The 23,403-nt window shown below is 52.6% G+C and overlaps 2 protein-coding genes across 5 annotated transcripts in view; one reads left to right on the plus strand and one right to left on the minus strand.

Moving 5' to 3' along the window:
• The first annotated feature begins 46 nt into the window (after positions 1 to 46).
• Positions 47 to 15,069, plus strand: ITGB1BP1 (integrin subunit beta 1 binding protein 1). Of its 3 annotated transcripts, XM_047782683.1 has the most exons (8): positions 60 to 157; positions 4,102 to 4,320; positions 6,094 to 6,197; positions 9,912 to 9,990; positions 11,784 to 11,920; positions 12,429 to 12,521; positions 13,343 to 13,492; positions 13,942 to 15,069. In XM_047782683.1, exons 3-8 carry the CDS (start codon positions 6,126 to 6,128, stop codon positions 14,011 to 14,013), a joined length of 603 nt encoding a protein of 200 aa, XP_047638639.1. In that variant the 5' UTR covers positions 60 to 157; positions 4,102 to 4,320; positions 6,094 to 6,125; the 3' UTR covers positions 14,014 to 15,069. The 3 variants fall into 3 exon arrangements, with proteins under 3 accessions (XP_047638638.1, XP_047638639.1, XP_047638640.1); XM_047782682.1 differs by lacking the exon at positions 4,102 to 4,320 and having other exon boundaries at positions 47 to 157; XM_047782684.1 differs by lacking the exons at positions 60 to 157; positions 4,102 to 4,320 and adding an exon at positions 298 to 430.
• Positions 15,070 to 15,071: 2 nt separating this feature from the next.
• ASAP2 (ArfGAP with SH3 domain, ankyrin repeat and PH domain 2) overlaps positions 15,072 to 23,403 on the minus strand; it is a 161,692-nt gene continuing 153,360 nt past the window's right edge. For both annotated transcript variants that reach the window (XM_047782677.1, XM_047782678.1), the window contains 4 exons: positions 20,153 to 20,202; positions 19,712 to 19,806; positions 19,292 to 19,414; positions 15,072 to 17,510 (listed from right to left, as the gene is read on the minus strand). In XM_047782677.1, the coding sequence (XP_047638633.1) occupies positions 17,436 to 17,510; positions 19,292 to 19,414; positions 19,712 to 19,806; positions 20,153 to 20,202 (343 nt within the window). In that variant the 3' untranslated portion in view covers positions 15,072 to 17,435. The remainder of the gene's footprint in view (positions 17,511 to 19,291; positions 19,415 to 19,711; positions 19,807 to 20,152; positions 20,203 to 23,403) is intronic.

A 23,403-nucleotide genomic window follows, 5' to 3' on the forward strand; every position in this document is an offset into this window, starting at 1 on the left:
GGGCAGAACTGCGCCTGCGCGAGCCTTCGGAGGCGGGGCCTGGCGGGCGGGGCCAGGGGTCCGGAAGAGCCGGCGCTGGAATCGGAACGGAGGTGGCTGCTGTGGCGCCGGCTCCCCCGGGAGTGGGTGTCTGACCCCGACCGCGGGCGGCGGTGAGGTAAGATCCCGGTCCTCGCCGCGCTCTGGCGAGCCTGGCCGGGAACGCGGGCCCCGAGGGCGGTGCCGGCGGGGAGGTCGGCGGTGGGGCAAGATGGGTGGGGCCGCGGTCTCTCCTGGGACCCGCCTTCCCCGGGGTCGGTGTTCTAGGCCCCGAGGCGGCGCGGGACCCGCGGCAGGAGCTGAGGGGCGAGCCCGGGCCTGCGGAGGAGGCAGTGCCCGGTGCCTGATTTCTGTCTTGGGCGGGACCGCCGCTCCGGTGACGACGGATGTGGTCTGTAGATGGGTCCTGTCGGAAGGGTGACGGGGTGGGAGCATCCCCGGGGCAGCCCCCGGTGTCAGGCTCTGGTTTGAGACGTGGTGAAGAGTGCTCACTTTTTGTGCGGGCTCCTGTTGGTGTCTCCCCCCGTTGGGGCTTCAGCCCTTTTTCCGAACCACCGCCCGGGGCCGGCGTTGGTCTGTTTTGTTTACTGTTGTCCTGCGCATCAGCACGTGGCAGGCGCTCACAACAGAGAGGAAGGAGTACGTGGGGAAGCAGGCGGGGGTCTAGAAAGAGTTTTGAAGCCAACTCTACCAAGGTTCCAAACTTAGCCTTACCCGTTATTAGCCTGGTGGCCATGGGCGCACTTTGAGCTTTAGCTGCCTCATTTGAAAGAGGCTGTCATACTGCAGCCTTGCTGGTCCATAGAGAGGCTCAGAGGATATAGCACCCAGCACTGGACAGGGCACCATAGGCACTTAGTGTGGGAGTTGTCATCTGAGTGACAAGATGCTCTCCCGTTTATTAAACTTGTCCCCTGCCAGGCTGTGCCAGGCATTGGGTATTCAGAGATGAAGGACCTAGCGTTTGAGGAGCTCACAGTTCAGAGTGAGATAGTTACAAGTAGACAATAACTGACTCATGCTAAGATTGAGATATCTAAGGAGTTCCCATTGTGGCGCAGCGGAAATGAATCCGAGTGGGAACCATGAGGTTGTCAGTTTGATCCCTGGCCTCGCTCAGTGGGTTAAGGATCCCGTGTTGCTGTGAGCTGTGGCGTAGGTTGCAGATGCAGCTCGGATCTAGTGTTGCTGTGGCTGTGGCATAGGCCAGTGGCTACAGCTCCGATTAGACTCCTAGCCTGGGAACCTCCGTATGCTGCGGGTTTGGCCCTAAAAAGACCAAAGAAAAAAAAATTGGGATATCTAAGCGCCCATCCCTTAGCCCAACCTGGAGGTCCCAGGGAGCCTTTCTAGAGGAGAAGAAGCCTGAATTGAGTCTTTTTTTTTTTTTTTGCTGCACTCACAGCATATGGAAATTCCTGGGCCAGGGATCACACCCAAGCCAAAGCCTCCACCTATTGCACAGCTACCGCAACACCGGCTCCTTACCCCAGTGCAGTGGGAACCCCCTGAACTGAGCCTTGGAAAGCGACTGAAGTTATCCAAGTGGATAGAAGGTGGATGGGCGCTCCCGGCAGAGGGGCTGGCAGGAGGCCCATGTGGAAACTGGGAGCATAGTGCATGCTGAGAGCCACAAGCAGTTGCGTTCCCTGCAGATTAAGTGTGAAGCTGGTTGTGGAAGGTTAGACCTGGGAGCCGCATGAGAGCGGGATGTGGAGGACCTTGCATCTCCTGCCAAAGAGCTTTGCCTTCAGTCTTTAACTTCGGGAGCCAGCGAAAGAGGTTAAGCAGATTAGTGTCATCTGATTTAAGTTTTAAGGAAATCGTGTTAGGAGTTCCCGTTGTGCCTCAGCAGAAACGAATCTGACTAGCATCCATGAGGACGCAGTTCTGATCCCTGGCCTCGCTCAGTGGGTTAAGGATCCAGTGTTGCCATGAGCTGTGGTGTAGGGCGCAGACACAGCTCGGATCCCATGTTGCTGTGGCTGTGGTGTAGGCCGGCAGCTGCAGCTCTGATTGGCTCTCTAGCCTGGGAACCTCCATGTGCTGGGGGTAAGGCCCTAAAACTAAAAAAAAAAAAAAAAAAAAATTTGTTTTAGCTGGAGCTTGGTGATAGATTTGAAGTGGCAAGTCCAGCTAAGAGAGGGTCCCTCACCTTGTGAAATGTCTCCTGGGGGCGTGTGAATTCCTTAAATTGCATTCCAAACTTTGTGCATTTGTATGCGTTAAGGGTCCATTGCTTTCATCAGGTGATGAGAAAGTGTCCATATGCCGCAGTCACGTGTGACGGAGGCAGGCCCCGATGGAGACGAGGATGGGAGAACCCCTCAGCTCAATGCATCCTGGGCTCGACTGCATGTGGGGCTGGAGGACAGGGAGGAACCGGTTTCTACCAGAAATAGTATAATTGACTGAAAGCCAGAGGAGGGGAGAGGAGCAGGTGTGGAGGGAAGACGATGGATTCTGCCTTCGGCACGTTTGGCGTTTGCTGAGTCTGTGGATCATCCAAGTGACAGTATCTTTGGGCTCATTTTTATGCATATGAATAATTTAGAGACGGGAATGATTTGCTTCATTAAGAACATGCATCAAAAGAGGAGCAGATCACAAAGGCTTTAATAAATGCCGCCCCCCCCCCCCCGTAAGCTCCTGGAGTGATGGTGAATGAGAAAGGAGTCTTCAGGAATTGCAAAGGCCTTATGATTATAATGTAGTGATTTTCAAACATTTCTAGTCTTCTAGGGATTTGAAGGAAGGCCTTAGGGTTTTGAAACAATGGCATCAGATTTTTAGGAGTTCCCGTGGTGGCGCAGTCGGTTCAGGATCAAGCTTTAGGTAGGGATCAAGCATTGCTGCAGCTGTGGCGTAGGTCACAGCAGTGGCTCAGATTTGATCCTGCAGCTGAAAAAGGGGGAAAAAAAGTAGCGTCAAATTTGAAAAAAATCATTTAAAATTGCTGTGTATAAATATTCCTTATATATACTTAAAATAGTGTATTCTTAAATATGCTAGTCACCAACATTTTAAGCCATCAAATTATGGCACGTTATGCTGCTGGGTCAACCCAGTTTGGGGCAGACCTTGGCATAGGCTCTCTTGCCTTCTACCTGAAAGGTATCCTGGGGTGGCAAGGCTGTCATTTGCAACAAATTGTCCGCAGAAGCCTTCTAAGTAGCCTCCCTCTTTATACTCTCATCCTCTGCAGCTAGTGCCCCACCAGCAGCCAGCCATCTTTCCTAAACAGCCCCCGAGGAGTTCCTGCTATGGCCCAAGGGGTTAAGAATTCAGATGCAGTGGCGCGGGTCGCTATGGAGGTGCAGGTACCATCGTCTGCCCAACGCAGTGGGCTAATGGATCCAGTGTTGCCACAGCTGTGGCTTAAATTCAGTCCCTGGCCCAGGAACTTCCATATGCTGGGGGTGCAGCCATTAAAAAAAAAAAAAAAAAAAGCAACGACCCTCTAGAGTCTTCCTGTGAAACCCCAAATAAAACCCCACCTTTGATGTGGCTTCGAGGCCGCCTGTGGATCTTTCTCGTCATTCGCTCTGCCTCCTCCTCTTGTTCTCAGTGTTGGGGCCTCTCACTGGTCCTCGCATCAGATGGCTCCCGCAGGACCTTTGCACCTGCTGTGCCCTCCAGTCCTGGGGCTTCTCTCACAGCTCAGCTCTCTCCGCCTGCGAATATCTTTTCTTTTTTCTTTTATCTTTTTTTTTTTTTTTTTTTTTTTTTAGGGCCACACCTGCAGCATACGGAGGTTCCCAGGCTAGGGGTTGAATTGGAGCTACAGCTGCCGGCCGACATCACAGCCACAGCAACACGAGATCCTTAACCCACTGAGGAGGCCAGGGATCGAACCCGCAACCTCATGGTTCTTAGTCGGATTCGTTTCCGCTGCTCCACGGCAGGACCTCCGGGAACATCTTTTCTGTCTAAGATGGTCATCCCTTCCTGTGCTTGCTCTCTGTCTCCTTAACTGGCTTTAGGTTAAGCAATTACTGTTTCCAAATAATGTATATTTGGTTTTCTTTCTTTTTTTAATGATTTTAATTTTTTCCGTCATAGCTGGTCTGCAGTGTCGTATCAGTTTTCTACTGCACGGCAGAGTCACACACACACCTCTTACACCTGGTCTTCTTGCTGGCTGGCCGCTCCTTCTAAAAATGAGCTCCCCGAGGCCAGGGCTTTGTCTGTCTGCCTCACGGATGTAAACCCCGCACCCGGTGGGTGTCACTGGCTGCTCAGGAAGGAAGGAAGGAATCAGGTGTTCTTGCGACTCCGCAGGTGAAGCAAAAACAGACATCCGTCGGCTGCTGGGGCTGTTGGGAGAGCTCAGGCCCGGGGGTCAGCCTGGGGCAGCGGCCCGAGGTCAGAGGCTAGTGAGTGGACGTGGGGGCTGTCCCCAGACACCAAGGGAGAAACTCTTCTTTGGAGAAGGCCATTCTCTGGCCGCCTCCTGATTGACGCGCTCTGGTCCTTCCTCAGGTGCTTTGTTTTTCTGGTAGGACTTGACCGTGTTGGGATGAAAGCACCTGTGCAGGCTGCTGTGTCGGGAACCCCTGGAGGCGATGAAAGAGTAGTTCCCCTCTAGAGCCAGCGGTGTCTCTCCTGCCCTCTGCAGACTCCAGTCTGTAGGAAGCATTTGTTGGGTTTTCTTACTCACAAGTCCTCCTGAAAGAGGGGTCGCAGTTCCCTCGCCTATAAAATGCAGGTCCTGGAGTTCCCGGGGCGGGGGGGCTCAGCAGGTTAAGAACCTGACATACTGTCCAAGAGGGTGCGGGTTCAATCCCTGGCCTCGCTCAGTGGGTTAGGATCTGGCATTGCCACAGGCTGTGGTGTAGGTCAGAGATGCGGCTTGGATCCAGTGGAGGCTGGAGGCCACAGCTCTGATCCGACCCCTAGCCTGGGAACTTTCATGTGCCACAGGTGCGGCCGGAAAAAAAAAAAAAGTAAAATAAAATGCAGATCCTAATCTGTCTCCTGTAAGCCCCCCGAGGACAAGGCCTAGAGTCCCAGCAGAGTGTGCGCTGCAGACAGACCCTTAGAAAACATCTGGAGCAGATGAGTCTCGCAAGTTGCTGTGGGGAGAACGTGCATTTGGAAGTACTTGAACTATGAACCCCATGCAGGCTGGTCCATAATTTTCCAAGTGTAGTATATGTGCCCTCCGAAATGGGCAAAGGAAACTCATTCATTTAAAAAAAAAAGAGAGCGAGAGAGAGAGGAGTTCCTGTCACGGCACATCGGAAACGAATCCAACTAGGAACTGGGAGGTTGTGGGTTCGATCCCTGGCCTCGCTCAGTAGCTTAAGGATCCGGTGTTGCCATGAGCTGTGGTGTAGGTTGCAGACGCGGCTCGGATCCCGGGTTGCTGTGGCTCTGGCGTAGGCCGGCGGCTACGGCTCCGATTCGACCCCTAGCCTGGGAACCTCCCTGTGGGTGCGGCCCTAAAAAACAAAAACAAAAAATTAAAAAAAACAAAAGAAAATATTATTAAGACTGACTCTGGGAAGCTTAAGGTCACCTCTTTCCCCTGGCTTTGCTGGAACCAGGAGGTGAGAGCTAGCAGTATTTTTATGTCAGCCTTTACCTAAAAATAGTTCGAGACGTCAAGAAAAAGGTGCATTTCCGGGAGGAGCAAACGTCTTCTGTCCTTAGCCCTGCCCGAATCTCGGTGTCTTGACTGGTAAACTGATCTGGCACATATTCTGTTAACGTCTTCAATTGATTGAAGGGAAAGAAGGCGCTTGAATATTTTGAGAACCAGCTGACATGCGTCTGTTATTCTGAGCAGCGCTTTTCGCTTCTCTAGATTTGCCAAGAAGATTCCTTCCTTTCTTGGTTCATTGGGTTGGAGTTTTGTGATTCAACAAGACAGTAAGAATGAAAAAGGATAGTAAGCAGATTTTGTGGTCAGTGGAAAATGCTTGTTTTCAGTAGAAGCAGAAGAGTGTGGACTGGAAGGGATCCCCGATTTTTATTTGGTTTTGTTCCCGTTACACGCGAAGTGATTTAAGCTGCTTTTCGTGATATGCTAACGGGTGTTTGTTCTTACAGGGGAGCGCCTCCGGGTCAAGCTATGGTGGAAGATGTTTCGGAAAGGCAAAAAGCGCCACAGTAGCAGCAGTTCCCAGAGCAGTGAAATCAGTACCAAGAGCAAGGTCAGGGGAGTGGGACTGGGGCCAGAGGCAGAAGCTGGGAGAATGTCGTTTCCCAACAAAGTTCCTAACCGTGGCAGACCTGCTGAGAGTCTTCAAACGAGATGTTTTTAACATCCATTTTTTTTTTTTGCCCTGGAGACACATTCTGTGCTTGATTTAAAAAAAATTTTTTTTCAGCCCTGCCTGTGGCATGCACAAGTTCCCGGGCCAGGGATCGAACCCTCCCCACTGCAGGGACCCCAGCCACAGCAGGAACAGTGCCAGATCCTTAACCTGCTAAGCCACTGCGGAACTCCTTGGTTTAATTTTATTTTGTTGTGATAGATTTTCTTTTCTTCCTTTTTTCTTTTTTTGGGGCTGCACTCAGGGCACATGGAAGTTTCTGGACCAGGGGTTGAACCTGTGCCACAGCAGAGACCCGAGCCACTGCAGTGACAATGCCAGGTCCTTAACCCACTACACCACAAGGAAACTCCTTGTTTTGGTAGATTTTCTGAAGTTCTTCAACCTCTCTTAACCTGGATGGGACAGGACCTATGAATCCTATGAATGGTCTTCTGGAAACACTGTTGTTGTTTTTTATTTTTTTTTCTTTTCAGGGCCGCACCCATGGCATATGGAGGCTCTCAGGCTGGGGTCGAAACAGAGCTGTAGCGGCCAGCCTACACCACAGCCACGCAACGCCGGATCCTTAACCCACTGAGCAAGGCCAGGGATCAAACCTGCGCCCTCATGGATGCCATCAAGACTCGTTTCTGCTGAGCCACGGCTGGAACTCCGAGACCCCGGTTCTCAGTTGTCCACGTGATGGACATTGCAGCCGGTCCCGGAGCTGGGTCCAGATCTAGGCTCTGTGGGGTGTGGGGGTGGCTCTACCTCTGTTTCCGTCACAGCAAGTCACTTGGCCGGTGAGCCGGATGCCCCGACGAGAAGCCCCTTGAGGCAGAGCGTCGGGTGCCCTGGGAGCCCTGGGCACCCACGTGTTGACTACTCCAGAGCCTTTTCACCCTCCCCCGGGTGAGCGCTCGGTCTCCAAAGATGTGGGTGCCCAGGGCTGGGTCTGGGTGAGGCAGGAGAGGAGGCCACCTCCAGGGCACCCGGGCACAGCACCCGGGGTGACAGCGGCCACCCTCAGGGAAGGCCACGCACACGACTGCCCCACAGGGGTCCCCGTTGGGCAAGAGCAGCTGCGCTGCGTTGGGCCATTGGCCCAGACCCGGGAGCTTTAGGAGCCCGCGCAGCCCGGGATGGCAGATGACAGCGTCCCCTAAGGTCCCCAACTCGTGCAGTTGGCAGAGACGCGCCCGCTCTTCCCTGACTTCGGCGGGAGCCCCCCTCAGCCTGGAGCCAGCGGCCGGGCCCAGTGCCGTTTGCCAGATCTGAACCCGGATAAAGGGAGACTAGCGACTTGCCGCTCTCAGCCTGGGCCCAGAGCCCCACCTCTGATTCTGGGGGATCCTCTGCCTTGGCGGGGGTCAGGGGGGGTGCATAGGAGGGGCCACGCGCCCGGAGCGAGGCTCTTGCCGCCAAGGCCATCGTCAACCTCCCCTGGTTGCTGAGCAGAACTGTGCCTGTTCGGTGCGTGTTGCAGGATGGTGTCCGCTTCTGCGGTTGTAATTCTGAACGTGGGAAAACGGGCCACTTTCTCCCTGTTCCTGTTCAGAGGGTCACTAGGTTCTGGTGTTTTCTCTGCCGAAGGGCAGCTTGAAGCACAAAGGCTCCCTCTGTTACCCGCTTCCCAGAAGCCAGCCTGACTTCGTGGCAGCATCTTCACAGCAGCTCACCCGTCGAGTATTTAGGTTTTCCCAGCTCTTCAGTGCCACGTGCACGAGGGCCGTCTCTGCGTACAGCTCTGCTCTCTGCTCTCATTTTAAACCAGATTCCAAGTACAATTATTAACAAGAGAAGAGATATATTTAAGATGATTAATTTTTATATCCATCTTGATTCACTTCTAAAACATCTAAAGATGGGAGTGTACTTCTTTTTCTTTTTGCTTTTTAGGGCCGTACACGTGGCGCATGGAAGTTCTCGGGCTAGGGGTCGAATCAGAGCTGCAGCTGCCAGCCTACACCACAGCCACACCAGATCCAAGCCACTTCTGTGACCTACACCACAGCTGGTGGCAATGCGGGATCCTTAACCCACTGAGCGAGGCCAGGGATCGAACGTGCATCCTCATGGATACTAGTCAGGTTCTTAACCTGCTCAGCCACAACGGGAACTCCGGGAGTGTACTTTTAAAATTTAATTTTGATTTGAAGTGTAAAAAAGTGACTAATTTTTTTTCATCAAAAGTTTTCATTTTTTTTTTCTAAAAAATTATAAGCACAGTGATGAGTTCCCTGATGGCTCCGCAGGTTAAGGATCCAGCGTTGTTACTGTTGTGGCCTGGGTTTGATCCCTGGCCTGGACGTTTCCACGTGCTGTGGCCACAGCCTGTTGTTTTTTTTTTTTAAAGGAAAAGCACACCGAGCGTATAATGCTGTTGAAGAGCAAACTACGCTGACATGTATGATTCTTTCAATGTCGTTGAAGAGTTTTGTTGGCTTTTCTCTGTAATTCACATCGGCAGGTGTGCCGTGGTCTGCGGGTCGTCTGGGTATAACTGCTGTGGCCCAGCTCACAGTTGGAGTCATTGCAGGAGCGCGGGGTGGGCATCAGATCTAGATTAGAGGTCGGGCGTGTGTGCCAGCTGTGACCTGGGGCCGATCCCTTCACCGCCCGAGGCTCGTTGTCACTTACTGAACACGCTCCCGCTCCGTGGCGCGTTCTGTACAGGGTTCTCTTGGGTTCTGTGCAAATAATGTGAACGCACGGTGTGGATTTTTCACCTCCTGTGTAAGTTCAGGTATCTCAGAAGGAGATGGAGGTCGGGGTTTCGGGAGCGCTGACCCCACGTGTATTTATCCAATGTTGTTATGGGAAGAACCGTTGGGGTTATTATTTTTTTTTTTAAGTTCGCTATGGAATTTGTCTTTAGAAAAAAATCTGTCACAGATGATCTGCCTAAAGAACCAACCTGATTTTATTTTTAAATTTATTTTATTTTGCTTTTTAGGGCCGCACCTGTGGCATATGGAAGTTCTCAAGCGAGGGGACAAATCAGAGCTGCAGCTGCCAGCCTACACCACAGCCAGAGCCACTCGGGATCCGAGCCGTGTCTGCAACCTGGACCACAGCTTGCGGCAGCGCCGGATCCTTAACCTACTGAGCAAGGCTAGGGATCCAACTGCACCCTCGTGGATCCTAGTCTGGCTCATCACCGCCGAGCCACCACGGGAACTTCTCCAACCTGATTTTATATGTGTCGATTCAACTATAGTCAGTAAATCATTTGAGTGTTTTGGTGGAGAACTTTGAGAGAAGATAGTGCTTCTAATTCCTTTTTTTTTTAAGTAAGAGATCCGCTCTGTCAAATACTGTTTTTCCATTTTCATCTCTTGGAAAAAGTACCTCCCCTGGCTGGCATAGAAGCAACTATCTGATTTGATTTATTTATTATATGGGAATATAGGTGATTTCCAAAGGTTTGTTAAGGTCAGGTGCACAGTGAAATAAATCAGTTGTACATGTACGTGTGTCCATCCCTTTTCAGATTCTCTTCCCATATGGGTTATGACACAGTACTGAGTAAATTTCCTCGTGCTGTTTGGTAGGTCCTTGTACCCCTCTTCGAATTACCCGTAACGTTTTGTGTTTGTTCCTTCTCAGTCGGTGGACTCCAGCCTTGGGGGGCTCTCCCGGTCCAGCACTGTGGCAAGCCTCGATACAGATTCTACCAAGAGCTCAGGTATGGACACGGGTTGGATCAGGATCTTGATCCTCTAAGGCTTTCAACAGGTGTTCACAGTTCTAGCGGCACAAGGAGTTCTTCCTACCCGGGACTTTGTTTCTCTGCTCTGCCGTCTTTGTCAAGAGTTTAGAGCTGGCCCCAAGAGCTGGGGGAACGTGGGTGGTGAAAGCTGAAGCCTTGGAGCCAACTGCTTTTAGCAGTCATAGAGCAGAAAACGTGTGGGGAAGGCCGTGGAGACCCTCAAGAAGGGTCGGCGTGGCTTTGTGGGAAAAGCGCCAGGCAGGTGTGGCCGTGTTGGAATCCCCGTGTTCGTGGGGGCGGGACAGCGTCCTGTGATTCCTGACAAAGGTCAAGGCGCGGGCACCCGGAGAGGCCAGCTCATTAACACCCCCCTCACATGGTCGTGGCAGGAGCATCTGTCACAGACCCCTGAACACGTTCACGCAGCCTCCTGCAAAAACCCCAGAGTGGCTCCGAACGCACCTGTCAGCTGGTGTCTCATCGAAAACCTACACCTTCCTTTTCTTGTGTAAAACTTGCCCATTTTTCCTCTGGGGTCCCGGGCCACTCGGTCCCTAAGAGGCGGCGGACGCGGGAGGGAAGGTGTAAAGGAGAATATAGTGGCGTCTGTACTTCAGATGCTTCAGAACGTAAACATGGGGGCATCTTTTTATTGCACAAACATAAGCGAGAAGCAGGCACACAGGAGTCCCTCACGCCGGCAGACACCGTAGCTCCTTCGTGGTGGTTTTGTACCGGCGGGACTGACACCGCTTCACCTGTTACCACCTGCTACGTACCCTCTCTGGTCTGATCCCACCTACGCTGGAAAAGAGTCTGGTCTTTTCTGACTGAATGGTAGGGGTCAGTCAGGTTTCCTGAACTTGGAAAGAAAGTTAAAAAGTTCACATGGTAAAGAGGGAGAAGAGGAGTTCCCGTCGTGGCGCAGTGGTTAACAAATCTGACTGGGAACCTTGGGGCTGCGGGTTCGGTCCCTGGCCTTGCTCAGTGGGTTGAGGATCCGGTATTGCCGTGAGCTGTGGTGTAGGTCGCAGACATGGCTCAGATCCTAACCCTACAGCTCCGATTCGACCTCTAGCCTGGGAACCTCCGTATGCTGAGGGAGCAGCCCTAGAAAAAGCAGAAAGACAAAAAAAAAAAAAAAAAGGGAGAAGAAACCAAAAAATAATTAAATGTCATACATGCCTCATACAGGAACTCCATCATTGTCTAGCTGACATTTTCTTTTTTGTTTGGAAGTGAAGGATATTAATACTTAAGTTATTCCTATTGATATATTTATTTATTTATGGATTTATTTTTTGTCTTTCTTTTTAGGGCCGCGCCCGTGGCACATGGAGGTTCCCAGGCCAGGGGTCCAATCGGAGCTGTAGCCGCCAGCCTACGCCACAGCCACAGCAACGCGGGATCCGAGCCATGTCTGTGACCTACACTGCAGCTCACAGCAACACCAGACCCTTGAGCCACTGAGCGAGGCCAGGGATCGAACCTACGTCCTCATGGATTGCCAGTCAGGTTTGTTAACTGCTGAGCCATGACGGGAACTCCTTTTGAGATTTTTATACATATAGTATGTTGTGAGTCACTGAGGAAAAATTTGGTGAAATTTTTAAGTTCTTTCCCATTACATAAAGTTTCCATTTAAAAACTTTATTTTTATTAAAGGCTAAGTTCGATGACACCGTCTGTTTCCATTTCGGGAAGGGGTTGAGGCTACCCTTTGAGCAGCTATTTCTTCTGAAGTCTTACAGATTTTCTTTCACCTGTAGGACAAAGCAACAATAATTCAGATACCTGTGCAGAATTTCGAATAAAATATGTTGGTGCCATCGAGAAGCTGAAACTCTCGGAGGGAAAAAGTCTCGAAGGGCCACTCGACCTGATAAATTACATAGATGTTGCCCAGGTAAAAAAAAAAGTTTAGTTTTCTAAGGTTTTGGAAAAGACTCTGGCTTTGGAGAAAGACAGCGCTTTTCCTCGCTGCTTCTCCTGAGGCCGTGCTTCGAGCACTGCTAAACTGTCACGGTGGGGAGTTCCCGCTGTGGCTCAGCAGTAATGAACCCGACCCGTATCTATGAGGGTGCGGGTTTGATCCCTGGCTTCGCTAAGTGAGTTAAGATCTGGTGTTGCCACAGCCGTGGTGCAGGTCACAACTGCGGCAGCATGGGTTCCATCCGTGGCCTGGGAACTTCCACATGCCATGGGTGCAGCCAAAAAAAAAAAGAAAGAAAAAGGTGAGAGAGTATTTCCTCTGCCTGTTTGGAGAGAAACTCCTGCTGGGCTGCCGTATGCTCCACATTCTTTAAGAAGGGTTTGGGTCTGTGATGGCCAAATGCTAAATTTGAGGCATCAGAATTAAGAATGAAACAATTTTAAAAAGTGTATATACATTGTTATTTATTTTTACTTTAAAGCAAGATGGAAAGTTGCCTTTCGTTCCTCTGGAGGAAGAATTTATCATGGGAGTTTCCAAGTATGGGATAAAAGTATCCACGTCGGATCAGTATGTAAGTAATTTAATGACGCGGAAAAAGGGGTTTTAGGTACTGGGGAGTTCGGGCCAGGAAGGGCCCTCTTCTAGTTAGGTCTGATCCTGTTTGCAGGGTGGTTTGGAAACATTCCTGGCAGCTAGTCTTAAAAAAGTGACCCTTTTGCTAGGGTAAGTGAATAGGGCTTTTGCTTCTGGGTATAGGGCTCAGGCCAAACACCCCCAACCCCACCCCGCCCTGCTGGCCTGGCATGCGTTGCCACTTGGGCCCCCGTGACTCAGAGCAGCCATCAGCTTGGAAGCTGGGCATAGAGAACAGCATCTCGAACTTAGATCATCTCCCTCCGTCTTTCTAGAACTTGAGTAGGAAGGTAGGATGCTCAAGGCACCCTGTCCCTCAATCGAGCATGCCAGAACGCTCCTTCAGGTGAAGAACCGATAAAACTACTTCCTGCCACATCCGTGGAGATGCGGATCTCCATTTAAAGCCTCACGAGTAACTTCTGCACTGGAAAATGAGCTACAGGATGGAGAAACAGGAGTTCCCATCGTGGCGCAGTGGAAACAAATCTGACTAGCATCCATGAGGTTGCGGGTTCGATCCCTGGCCTTGCTCTGTGGGTGAAGGATCTGTTGTTGCCGTGAGCTGTGGTGTAGGCTGAAGATGCAGCTGGGATCTGGCCTTGCTGTGGCTGTGCCCGGCATCTGTAGCTCCGATTCAACCCTAGTCTGGGAATCTCCACATGCCTTGGGTGCAGCTCTGAAAAGCAAAAAAAAAAAAAAAAAAAGAATGGAGACACATGTCAAATAGTATGATCTCTTTTGTCCCTGATTTCGCAGGATGTTTTGCACAGGCATGCGCTGTATTTAATCATCCGGATGGTGTGCTATGACGATGGCCTGGGGGCAGGAAAAAGCTTATTGGCTCTGAAGACCACAGATGCCAGCAACGAAGAATACAGCCTGTGGGTTTATCAGTGCAGCAGCCTGGTGAGATACTACCTGGGTGACTAGTCTTAGGCATCAACATGGCAGACCCTGGGCTGAAGAGATGCCACCTGCCGTGTGTCTAACATGAGGAGCACGTATGGCAGGCCCAGGTCAGCCAGCTGTGCAGCCCTGCTGCAGGCTGTGAGCTGTCCGGCCAGGGGCAGGACTGTGGTTCAGGGTGAGCGAAAAGCAGGGGAGGGCACGTGGGGTGTCCTCTATGGGCAGAGCCCGGATCTCCCTCCTGTACCTTGTTCTGACGCGCGATGGTCCCTCCCGAAGGCCACAGGCCTGAGTTACCGCGCGCGCGCTTCTCTGAAGGGGCACAGGAACAGGTGACTCAGGCAGGCTGTGCCCTGCACGGAGCGGGCTGAGGAGAGGGTCAGGAGGGTCCGATTTAGTCCAGGAAGAGAGTTACCAACGCTCTTGCCCTGTCTTTCCCTGTGATGTAGGAACAGGCACAAGCCATCTGCAAAGTTTTAGCCACCGCTTTTGACTCTGTGCTGACATCTGAGAAACCCTGACTTCTGCAACCCAGGGACGTCACCGTCACACGCAAGTTCCGCTTTTTCTCAGCAGTTCTGTTTGCCGCCTTCAGCGCTGCCCTTTTACAGAAATTCCCATGATCCCCTGCTCTAGACCGAAGGAAATGCGATGTGTAAAATATCAGCCGTTTGTCTATTAAAACGTGTCTTCCAACAGTGAGTTAACGCTCGACGAAGTGCCCTGTCTCCTGGGACTGAAAAAAGAAACGTCGCCTGTTGCTTTTAAACACAGACGAGCTTAATAAGCTTTGTGCGGCACAGAAGCGCACCCAGCGAGTGAGGCGTGGAGGACCTGCGAGGACGGGGCCGCCTGTGCTGCAGCGCTGGCCAGTGGTGCGCTCTGGCCGGGGGACCCGATCACGCTGGTCTGAAACAGTGACACTGCCAACTCAAGACACAGCCAGACTTTGAAAGCGTGTTGTCGTGGAGGTCCTGCCGTACTGTGCACAGTGGGTTAAGGACCCTACTGCTGCAGCTCCGGTTGCTGAGGAGGTGTGGGTTCGATCCCTGACCTGGCACAGTGGGTTAAGGATCGGCATTACTGCAGCTGCGACACAGGTCGTAGCTCTGGCTCTGATTTGATCCCTGGCCCAGGAACTCCCATGTGCTGCGGGTGCAGCCAAAAAATGTATGTTGTCCTGGAGTTCCCATCATGGTGCCTCAGAAACGAATCCGACTGGTATCCATGAGGATGTGGGTTCAATCCCTGGCCGCACTCAGTGGGTCGGGATCTGGCAGTGGCTGTGGTGTAGGCTGGCAGCTGCAGCTCTGATTCGACCCCTAACCTGGGAACCTCCATATGCTGCGGGTGTGGCCCTTAAAAAAAAAAAAAAAAAGGCAGAAAAGGCATGTTGTCAGGATAACATGCTAGTAAACCACAATAATTATCTCAGGAATTAAGAAAACTAACAGATTACTGCTCATGTTAAAAGGCATACTATTTAAAGACTCCTGTATAGTAGGCTGGTATATGTTTTCAAAGGCCTGTTTTTTTATATGACGCTTTGCTAAAGATTAAAAACACTACAACCACCATGTCCATTTAAAAGTATTTTATTTTTTTTTCCAGTCAAGTGACTAGTTAACAATTAGAGTAAACTTATTACACATGCTCTAGTTATAGGTCACTGCATCAGGACGATGAAAATAAGAACTGATTGAGGTTATACAATATGTACAGCTGCGCTGCAACGAGACCAAGGTCATCGAGCGAGCGAACTGAATCTCAGACACCTCAGACAGCACATTCCAAGCCGCACAGGTTACCCACCCCTTCCCCGATCAGAGTAACGCTCAGCCCGTGGACACATTTCTGAGTTGCCGCCCCTCCAAGTCAGATCTGCTGGAGAATGGCAGGCCAAAGGCCAGGATCCTGCAGCTAAGTTCATGAAACATAAGCTTGAAATATTTTATAAATAGATATCTACAATGTTGTCCTTTCTCTCAGTTGCTTTTTTTCCCTTTTTTTTTTTTTTTTTTTTTTAGCTTGTAAAGAGCAAATAACTAGGAAAGGATACTGGCAGGGAAGTTAATGTAGTTTCTCCTCTGGCAAAAGCAGTATCAATTACTGCACAGCAGCGCCACCAAATTGGAGACTGGAAAAATATTTCCTAGATCTTTATGTACCAGTGAACCTGATAGATGAGTGTGGGACTCGTGTTCAAGTGCTGACGCGAATCCACTTGAACACAGTTTATAGCTGGCCCCAAGCAGTCAAAGGCTGATCATGGGAGGATTGTGTTAAAATAGACACGGGAAGTGCACCGTGCAAAATCTGTGCGAATCAACTAAAGGAAGGGTTCAAGCCAGAAATGAACAGGTAGTGAAAACAGATGTAGTGCTTTTTTAAAAAAACTTTAATTACAGATCTACCGTCTTTTTACCTGGAACTCTGAAAGGCAAAAAACAAAACAAAACAAAAACCAAAACCCACAATTGCCATACAGTATCATAAAACATTCCAGTTTGTTCTGTCTTCCTTTATAATAACAAAAAATATATACAAAAAAAAAAGCTCTAAGCTTAAAAAAAGGCTTGCATAATAAAGACAGGCTGCTTCAATCAAATGTACCATCATAACAAATGCAATTAAAAGCATTGCTGCCTTGCTTTCCAAGCCTATTCTTAAATTGACTCCTTTCCTTTTGGTAAAAACCTAAGTGGGCATTACATGCCCATTTATTCTCAAAGCGCCAAAATTCCAATATGCCTACTGTGAGTCTTAGGCTCACCATTCCTAAATAGAGGTATGACAGTCAAGTTCATTCAACGAATGAATTTTGATCTCATCATATACAACCTACTCCCCCCACCCCCAGTTGCTCGAGCTCCAGAATGCTCCCCACGATGGACTCGGAGAGGACAACTGGGAGGCTCGGGGCTATTTGATCACCTGGGACCTACGGGTTTCTGATATGCTCTGGATTACAAACGGATGGACAGGTTAAATCTCGAGACAGTGTAACTACCGTTCCTGATGGTGTAGTATATAAACACAAGACGCTCAAGTGAGGAAACTTTCTCGAGCTAGACGGGGGGGGGGGGAGGGGTAGTGGCAACTTGACGGGAGGAGACAGCAAGTGTGTGTGGCGGGGGGGGGGGGGGTCCTAGCTGTGCGATGAAGGACGTTCGAGAAGGCAAATTCCAAAACGTCCAAAGCATACAAACTAGGGTAAAGGACTGGTTTGCAATCCAGCGTCCTTGGCGGTTAACCAAATTCGAGAAATGCGGTCTTCTAGGACCTGGGACGGAGGGAGCTGCTGTGACGTGTACTTTAAGGAACCATCCGTGAGGGGGAAGCAGGGCTGTTCACAAGCGCACATGCGAGAGACGGGGCTGCAACCTACGCGGGGCTGGGCAGCACGTGGTGTGTACCTGTCCAGCTCCCGTTGCTTTAAATAAACACGGGGAGGGGGGATTTCAAAGGAAATCTGGAAAATCTTTTAAAAAAGATCTTTCATGGTGAACTGAAGCGTTTTCCCTGGGAAGGCCCGGCCCGCCGTGGACCCCCCCGAAGCCAGGGACTGTGCTCGGGGTCACGGACCCCAGAGGTGGGCAAGGAGAGCAGGACGCATCTCTTTCCAACGCTCAGGACATTTTTAGGTTCGGCTACCTCTGCGGATGCGGGGTCTTGATTATGTCCAGATAATGTTAACGTTTCAGTTCACCTTTCAAGACTTTGGGTTTTCCATAGTAAGAGTATAGCAATGTTCCGTGAAAAACACAAATTATAAAAACAGTGCATTGACAGACTGCCTTGGAGTTTGTGAAAGAGAACAGTGACAGTGGAGGAAGTGGGCTACGCCACGAGACAATTCATAAACCGGGTTAGCTGGCAGGGGTTCTGGTACCAACAACAAAACGGCACAGGACCTTGAGACGTGTGTGTGTTCGGGAGCAGTTTAGTCAGCAATAAAGTGCACAAACGACACAGGAAACGCGCCTCGGCGGCTGGGCTCTCCCTCAAGGTGGCCGATCTGAAATGAGGAAAAGTTGCGGTGAGAAGAATTCTGCCTGCTGGAAACGTGCCAGAATTTGGAGGGAAAAAACCCACTTGTCTGGAAGAGTCCTTTCTGGGGAAGAATTCTCCGTAAAACCTCTACACGCTGCCTCCCTCTCCGCCCTCCCTCGCCTTTCCAGCCGTGGAGGCCTGCTGTCCCCAAGGAACGCCGCTTAGAGGGGTCCGTGTCTGCACAGGGGCCCCCACCACAGTCCTGCGGTCTCGGGGGGCATACGGGACAGGATCTGACCATTGCCTACCTGCTTCTTTTTAGAAAATGGATGAAGAAATTGAGCATCAGCAGTTTCTGAGCTGCAGTCACAGAAAGTGACTTGGCGCTACTTAAAAGCAGCCAAGCGTTTACAGATGACCTCACTACATCTATTCACTTTTGCTCTGGGTAAATTATTTGCTTTTTTTTTTAGGGCCATACCTGTGGCCTATGGCAGTTCCCAGGCCAGGAGTCCAATCAGAGCCGCAGCTGCAGGTCTACACCACAGCCACGGCAATGCAGGATCCTTAACCCACTGAGCAGGGCCAGGGATTGAACCCATGTCCTCCTGCATACTAGTCAGGTTCGTTACCAGTGAGCCACAACGGGGACGCCTTGCTCTGGGTAAATTATAGAAGTTATACATCAAGTAGGAACTCAGTGACATATATTAACTTTATATTAATTTAATATAAAGAAAGAAAGTCTAAAAGAAAATTACCAAAATTTAAATGGTTTTTTTTGGGGGGTGGGGGCACGGGAGGCCCTAAGATTATCAGCAGCATTTACTTTCTTCTCTACACCTTCCTGTATTTTCCATAGATTTTGAAATGAACAGGTACTTTCCAGGTGGCCAAGCCTGTTGTCAGGCTGGAGCCCCATCGCAGGGTGGCTCGTACACAGTGTGAGGGCCAGAGGGGTGAGGACGGAGGTGGGTGGTGGGCAGGGTCCCGGAACCGGGAGCCGCAGCCCCCTTTGCTGCCCGTGGCACTGATCATGCTGGGTGGAGCTGGGCTGATGGAGGGGGCTGTGGGTCAACGGGCACTCGATCCCTCAAGGGGACAGAGGCCACAAGGGGACCCTGATCCGGCTGTGCCAGAGGCAGTGCCACCAGGCCCGGAGCTGGCTCACAAAGGCCCGGGTTCACACAGGAGGGGCTCAGCGAGGGAGGCCCACCAAGGCCCCCCTACTCTCGACAGCGGAGCCATTTCCACGAGTCCTGCCTGCGTCCTCACGACACCATTTGATACGTGAGCTCAGCCTACAGAGCTGGGTCCTTGGTGTCCACGGGGCAGCAGATGCTGTCAGGTGCTGTTTAATGGTACGCCCCATGCTGTGACAGCCACCTGTCACTAGGGGTCTATGTATCATCGCAAAATGCCGTGACCTCCTTCTCAGATGAGGGGGCGACAGCTTAGCCACAGGAGCAACTTGTCTGAGGTCACCCAGCCTGACCCTGGCTAGGTCCGGACGCTCCGGGCCACAGGGAAGTGCCAGCTCACCCCGTCCCAGCTCCCACCTGGAGGCCGCGGCTCATCTCTGGACCCAGCGTGACACGCAGCGACGCTGCCCTGGAGGTCGCTCCTCCTACGTGCCTCGAGCCCCCAGCCAGCCACACGGGGAGGACAGCAGGGCTAGAAGGGCGAGGCCTCGAGGCAGACCCCCGAGGGCGCTCTGGAAAGTGCCCCCGTGACCTGGGGGGCCGCTCAGGCGCCCGGGAAGTGCGGATGCGTGGCTGGCTCCTCGGGCAGAGCGGCCCCACTCACCCACCACTCGTGGTCCTCCTCCCCGTCCACGACGATCACGTCCCCCTCGGAGAACGTCAGCTCGTCCGGGTTGTCGGCCACGCAGTTGTAGAGGGCTTTGACCCGCTTGGGCTTCAGCTTGGTCTGTGGCAAGAGGCGGCAGCAGAGCTTAGTGCGGGGAGCCATGGCCCCTGGGGCGGAGAGCTGGCCAGACGGGGTGGCTCAGGGGCAGGGGGCCTCCAGGAGGAGGCAGCCGTGGGCCGAGGGTGGGAGCAGGGCGGCCCCGCATCTGGTGTGCACACGGGGCTGTCCTGGGGCCGAGGAGAGCCCTGCGCAGCCGTTGCACCCTTCCCAGGCCCAGGCCCAGGCCCGGGTACCGGGAGGAAGCCTCTCCCGCCCCGGCCAGGGGAGGAGGCAGAAGGAAGGGGCTTGTCCACTTACTGTCTGTGACTTCCTGGGCATGGGCGCCGGGGGCTGCACGACCACGGCGTTGGGCAGGGGACCCAGAGCTTCTGCTCCAGAGAGATCCACGGCTCCTAACCACGAGACAGAAACAATGGACACGAACGCCGCAGGGACAGAGCCGGTAAGCAAGCGTCCTGAGAGTTTCTAGTCGACGAAGGTTCCCCAAAGGCCCAAGGACCTTGGGACTTCCATGGAACCTTGGCAGTGTCCCAGAGAGAGACAGATGCCACGACCTCCTCCAGTGACTCCAGACCCCGCCAGGGTCCCTGGCCCGCCCCACGGACCAGGGAAGGGGCGGAAACGCAGGGACCAGCACCAGAGGCGCTGCGGAGGGCAGGCGGCTGCTGTCGCGGGACACCCCCTCTCCGCCCCCCCGGGCCAAGCAGACATTAACCCAGGCGGACATGAGATAATTACCAGGTCCTCTCGGCTGGCCTTTGTTGGTCAGCAGCGCTGCCTTGTCAGGCCTACAAAGAAGGGAAAATAGAATGATTGGGACTTAGGCCAGGAGGGCCTCCCCTGGCGCCCTCTCTAAACGGACTGTGCTCCAGGAGAAGGCGGGTGAGCTATTTTATCGGCTGCCACTCAACTACTTTTCTTGGAAAAAGGAAGACCGGGATGCCCAGGGGGACAGAGTGAGACCCAAGCTTCCACAACCAGGTTCTTCCCGAAGCGCTCCTGCCCCACGTGAGCCTGCTGCCCACGAGCCGGCTCAGGGGCCAGAAGCTGGGCTCCGCCAACCAGCTCGATCCCTGATGGGCTCAGACCCCTCCTGGCATGGCCATGGGCTCTTCCTGTGTCACTCCCAGGGCCCTGGCGGCTCTGCCAGGATCCTCCAGGCACCAAAGGCCAGCGCCATCCACGTCTCTGAGCTCTCTGACCCCTGCTGCCTGTAACCGACCTGACTGTCCAGGGTACCAGCCCCACCCATGAGCCCCCAGGGACCGGCCGGTCCCAGAGCCACAGACAGGAACACCCAGACAGGGGAGCTGCTCCCACGGCGGCCAGACAGGGGTCCATTAACTCAGACTTGCCAGATGGGCCGGATAAATGGGTTTCTGTGAGCGGGCACTTTCAGCTGCAAAAGGGGTGACACCGGTTCTGTCGGCTCTCAAAATAAGGACAAATGACAGGACACCTGTGATGAGCAGAGAAAGGAGCCCTACCTCTAGTTCCCTGCAAGAGCCAGGCACAAAACTGGGGCTTGAGGGGTGGGGGGTGGGGGGGCGCATGCTGGAGAGCAGAAGAGGACAGGGGACAAGCAAGGGGCAAGAGGCCTTCCACTGCGGCCCACTTCGGCCGGACGCTTCCTCTGCTGCCCTGAAGCAGCCTGTCTGGGCCTTGGGGCCGCAGCCTCAGGATGCACGTGAAACACAACACTGATTTCACTGATTTTCTCATGTTTTCAAGGAACTAAAAAGGCAAAATAAGGGAAGGTCCCACAAGTCTGACCAGTCTCGCCATTTGCTGTTTTTTTCTTTCCTTTCCTTTTAACGGCTGCCCCTGTGGCATAGAGAAGTTTAAATCAGAGTCTCAGGCTAGGGGTCAAATCAGAGCTGCAGCTGCCGGCCTACACCACAGCCACAGCCACGCCAGATCCAAGCCTCATCTGCAAGCTTTGCTGCAGCTTGTGGCAGCACAGGCTCCTTAACCCACTGAGCAAGGCCAGAGATCGAACCCGCATCCTCATGGAGACAACGTCAGGTCCTTAACCCGTTGAGCCACAACAGCAACTCTCGCCATTTGCTTTCTGTCACCATGGAGATGGAAATCCCCTTTGCCACGAGCCTGCCCAGCTACGAGATGCCAGAACCTCTGAGACTCTGGCCGGCCAGCCTCTTCTGTACAGGGCCAGAGAGGATGTGTTCTAGGCTTTGTGGGTTCGGGGGGGGTCCCTGTCACGACTACTCCATGCTACCACCACACCTGGGAAGCAGCCACAGACCATGCATGGACACAGTGTGGCCATGTGGCCTGACGCTTTACTCACAAGCTCTGAAATCTGAATTTCATGTAACATTCCTGTATCACAATGTATTCTTCTAGTTTTCTCAACCATTTAGAAAAATAAAAAAAAAACACTCTCAGCTCGTGAGCTGGGTTGGGCCTGGCCTGGCCTACGGGCATAGGCTGCCAACTTCTGCTTTAAGAGGATAAAGGCCAAAGCTCAGATTTATACTTGGGATAAAATTGGGGGGTGGGGTGCCCCATTTACAAAGAGGACACAGCAGTGTATTCCTTTAAAAACAGAATTCGGGAGTTCCCCTCATGGCTCAGTGGTCAACGAGCCTGACTAGCATCCATGAGGACGCGGGTTTGATCCCTGGCCTCGCTCAGTGGGTTAAGGATCTGGCGTTGCTGTGGCTGTGGTGTAGGCTGGCAGCTGTAACTCTGATTTGACTCCCAGCTGGGGAACCTCCATGTGCCATGGGTGTGGCCCTAAATATACAAAAGATCAAAACAAACAAACAAACAAAAAAACACCCCAAGACACCGCCAGAACTCAAAAAAAATTCTGTTCTGAGGGTCTTCTGGTTAAAAACAGCAGACAGACACATTCACTTCCACCTTCTCCCAGGGAAAAGGACTAAAAAAATTTAAGCCAAAGAGAACTAAAGAAACAGCATATCCAGGAAGCGGCGATTGGAAGGATGCCCCCCCACCATCCTGTTCATCGGAGGAAGGAGACCCCACGCGCTGTAAGCAAAGCCCGCAGGACCCCGTGCGTGCTTCCGAGCGCCCCAGGCTCACAAGCCCTGGGACTGGAGCTAACAGGGCATCGAACACCAGGATCAGCCAGAGTCTGTGGAAGGAGCTGAATTCCCGGATCCCCACGCCAATTCGGAAAGCCTGGCAACGCCCGCCACACGCCCTTTGAAGACCAGAAGCTTCCATCCTCAGAAAGGGTGTCTGGACTGGGGGGTGCCACGTGTGGTTGTTGGGAGTATCTTAAAAAAACAAAACAAAAAAACCCACCAAGGGACTAAGTAAAAGCTTATCTTTACTTCGATTCTCAACTCCCAGAAACCCTGTTCCCTGCAGGGAGAGACCAGAAAGCTGACCTCTGAGAGCTTCCGACGTCCAAGAAAAAGGCCCCACATCAAGGTTCCCCAACAAACAGCCAGGGAGATGGCTCCACGGCGACACCCACACTGGCCGCTCCATGCGTTAGGGCGCAGCCCTCGCTCAGTGTCCGAGGCTGCACCGAAGCAGCAACGTAGAGGAAGCCCTCCCCACATGGTGAGGCCACCACATAACAGATCGCAGCCAGAAGCCCTGGCTGGTATCCCGGGTGGCAGCCGGCACCAACCACTGGATGACAGTCGCTTCCAGCCGTTCAAGCCCTTCCTGTCTTGAGCCGTCCCCAGGCAGTTCGGCCAAAGGCCCAGATACTGTGGGGCAGAGTCCCCCTGTCTGACCCAAATTCCCGCCAACCCAGGAGCATAATAAAATTGGGTCTTAGGCGTTCCCGTCGTGGCGCAGTGGTTAACCAACCCGACGAGGGATCCTGAGGTTGCAGGTTCGATCCCTGGCCTCACTCAGTGGGTTAAGGAGCCGGTGTGGCCGTGAGCTGTGGTGTAGGTCGCAGACGTGGCTCGGATCCCGCGTTGCTGTGGCTGTGGTGTAGGCCGGCGGCTACAGTTCCGATTCGACCCCTAGCCTGGGAA

This window comes from Phacochoerus africanus, chromosome 5 (genome assembly GCF_016906955.1).
Source record: "Phacochoerus africanus isolate WHEZ1 chromosome 5, ROS_Pafr_v1, whole genome shotgun sequence".
Taxonomy (NCBI): Eukaryota; Metazoa; Chordata; class Mammalia; order Artiodactyla; family Suidae; genus Phacochoerus; species Phacochoerus africanus.

What these genes read in the sequence shown, in the direction of transcription:
- ITGB1BP1 (XM_047782682.1), top strand. Translation starts at nt 6,126, where the DNA reads ATGTTTCGGAAAGGCAAAAAGCGCCACAGTAGCAGCAGTTCCCAGAGC. An exon ending in AAATCAGTACCAAGAGCAAG is followed by an intron (nt 6,198 to 9,911) that starts GTCAGGGGAGTG and finishes GTTCCTTCTCAG; the next exon opens with TCGGTGGACTCCAGCCTTGG. An exon ending in ATTACATAGATGTTGCCCAG is followed by an intron (nt 11,921 to 12,428) that starts GTAAAAAAAAAA and finishes TTTACTTTAAAG; the next exon opens with CAAGATGGAAAGTTGCCTTT.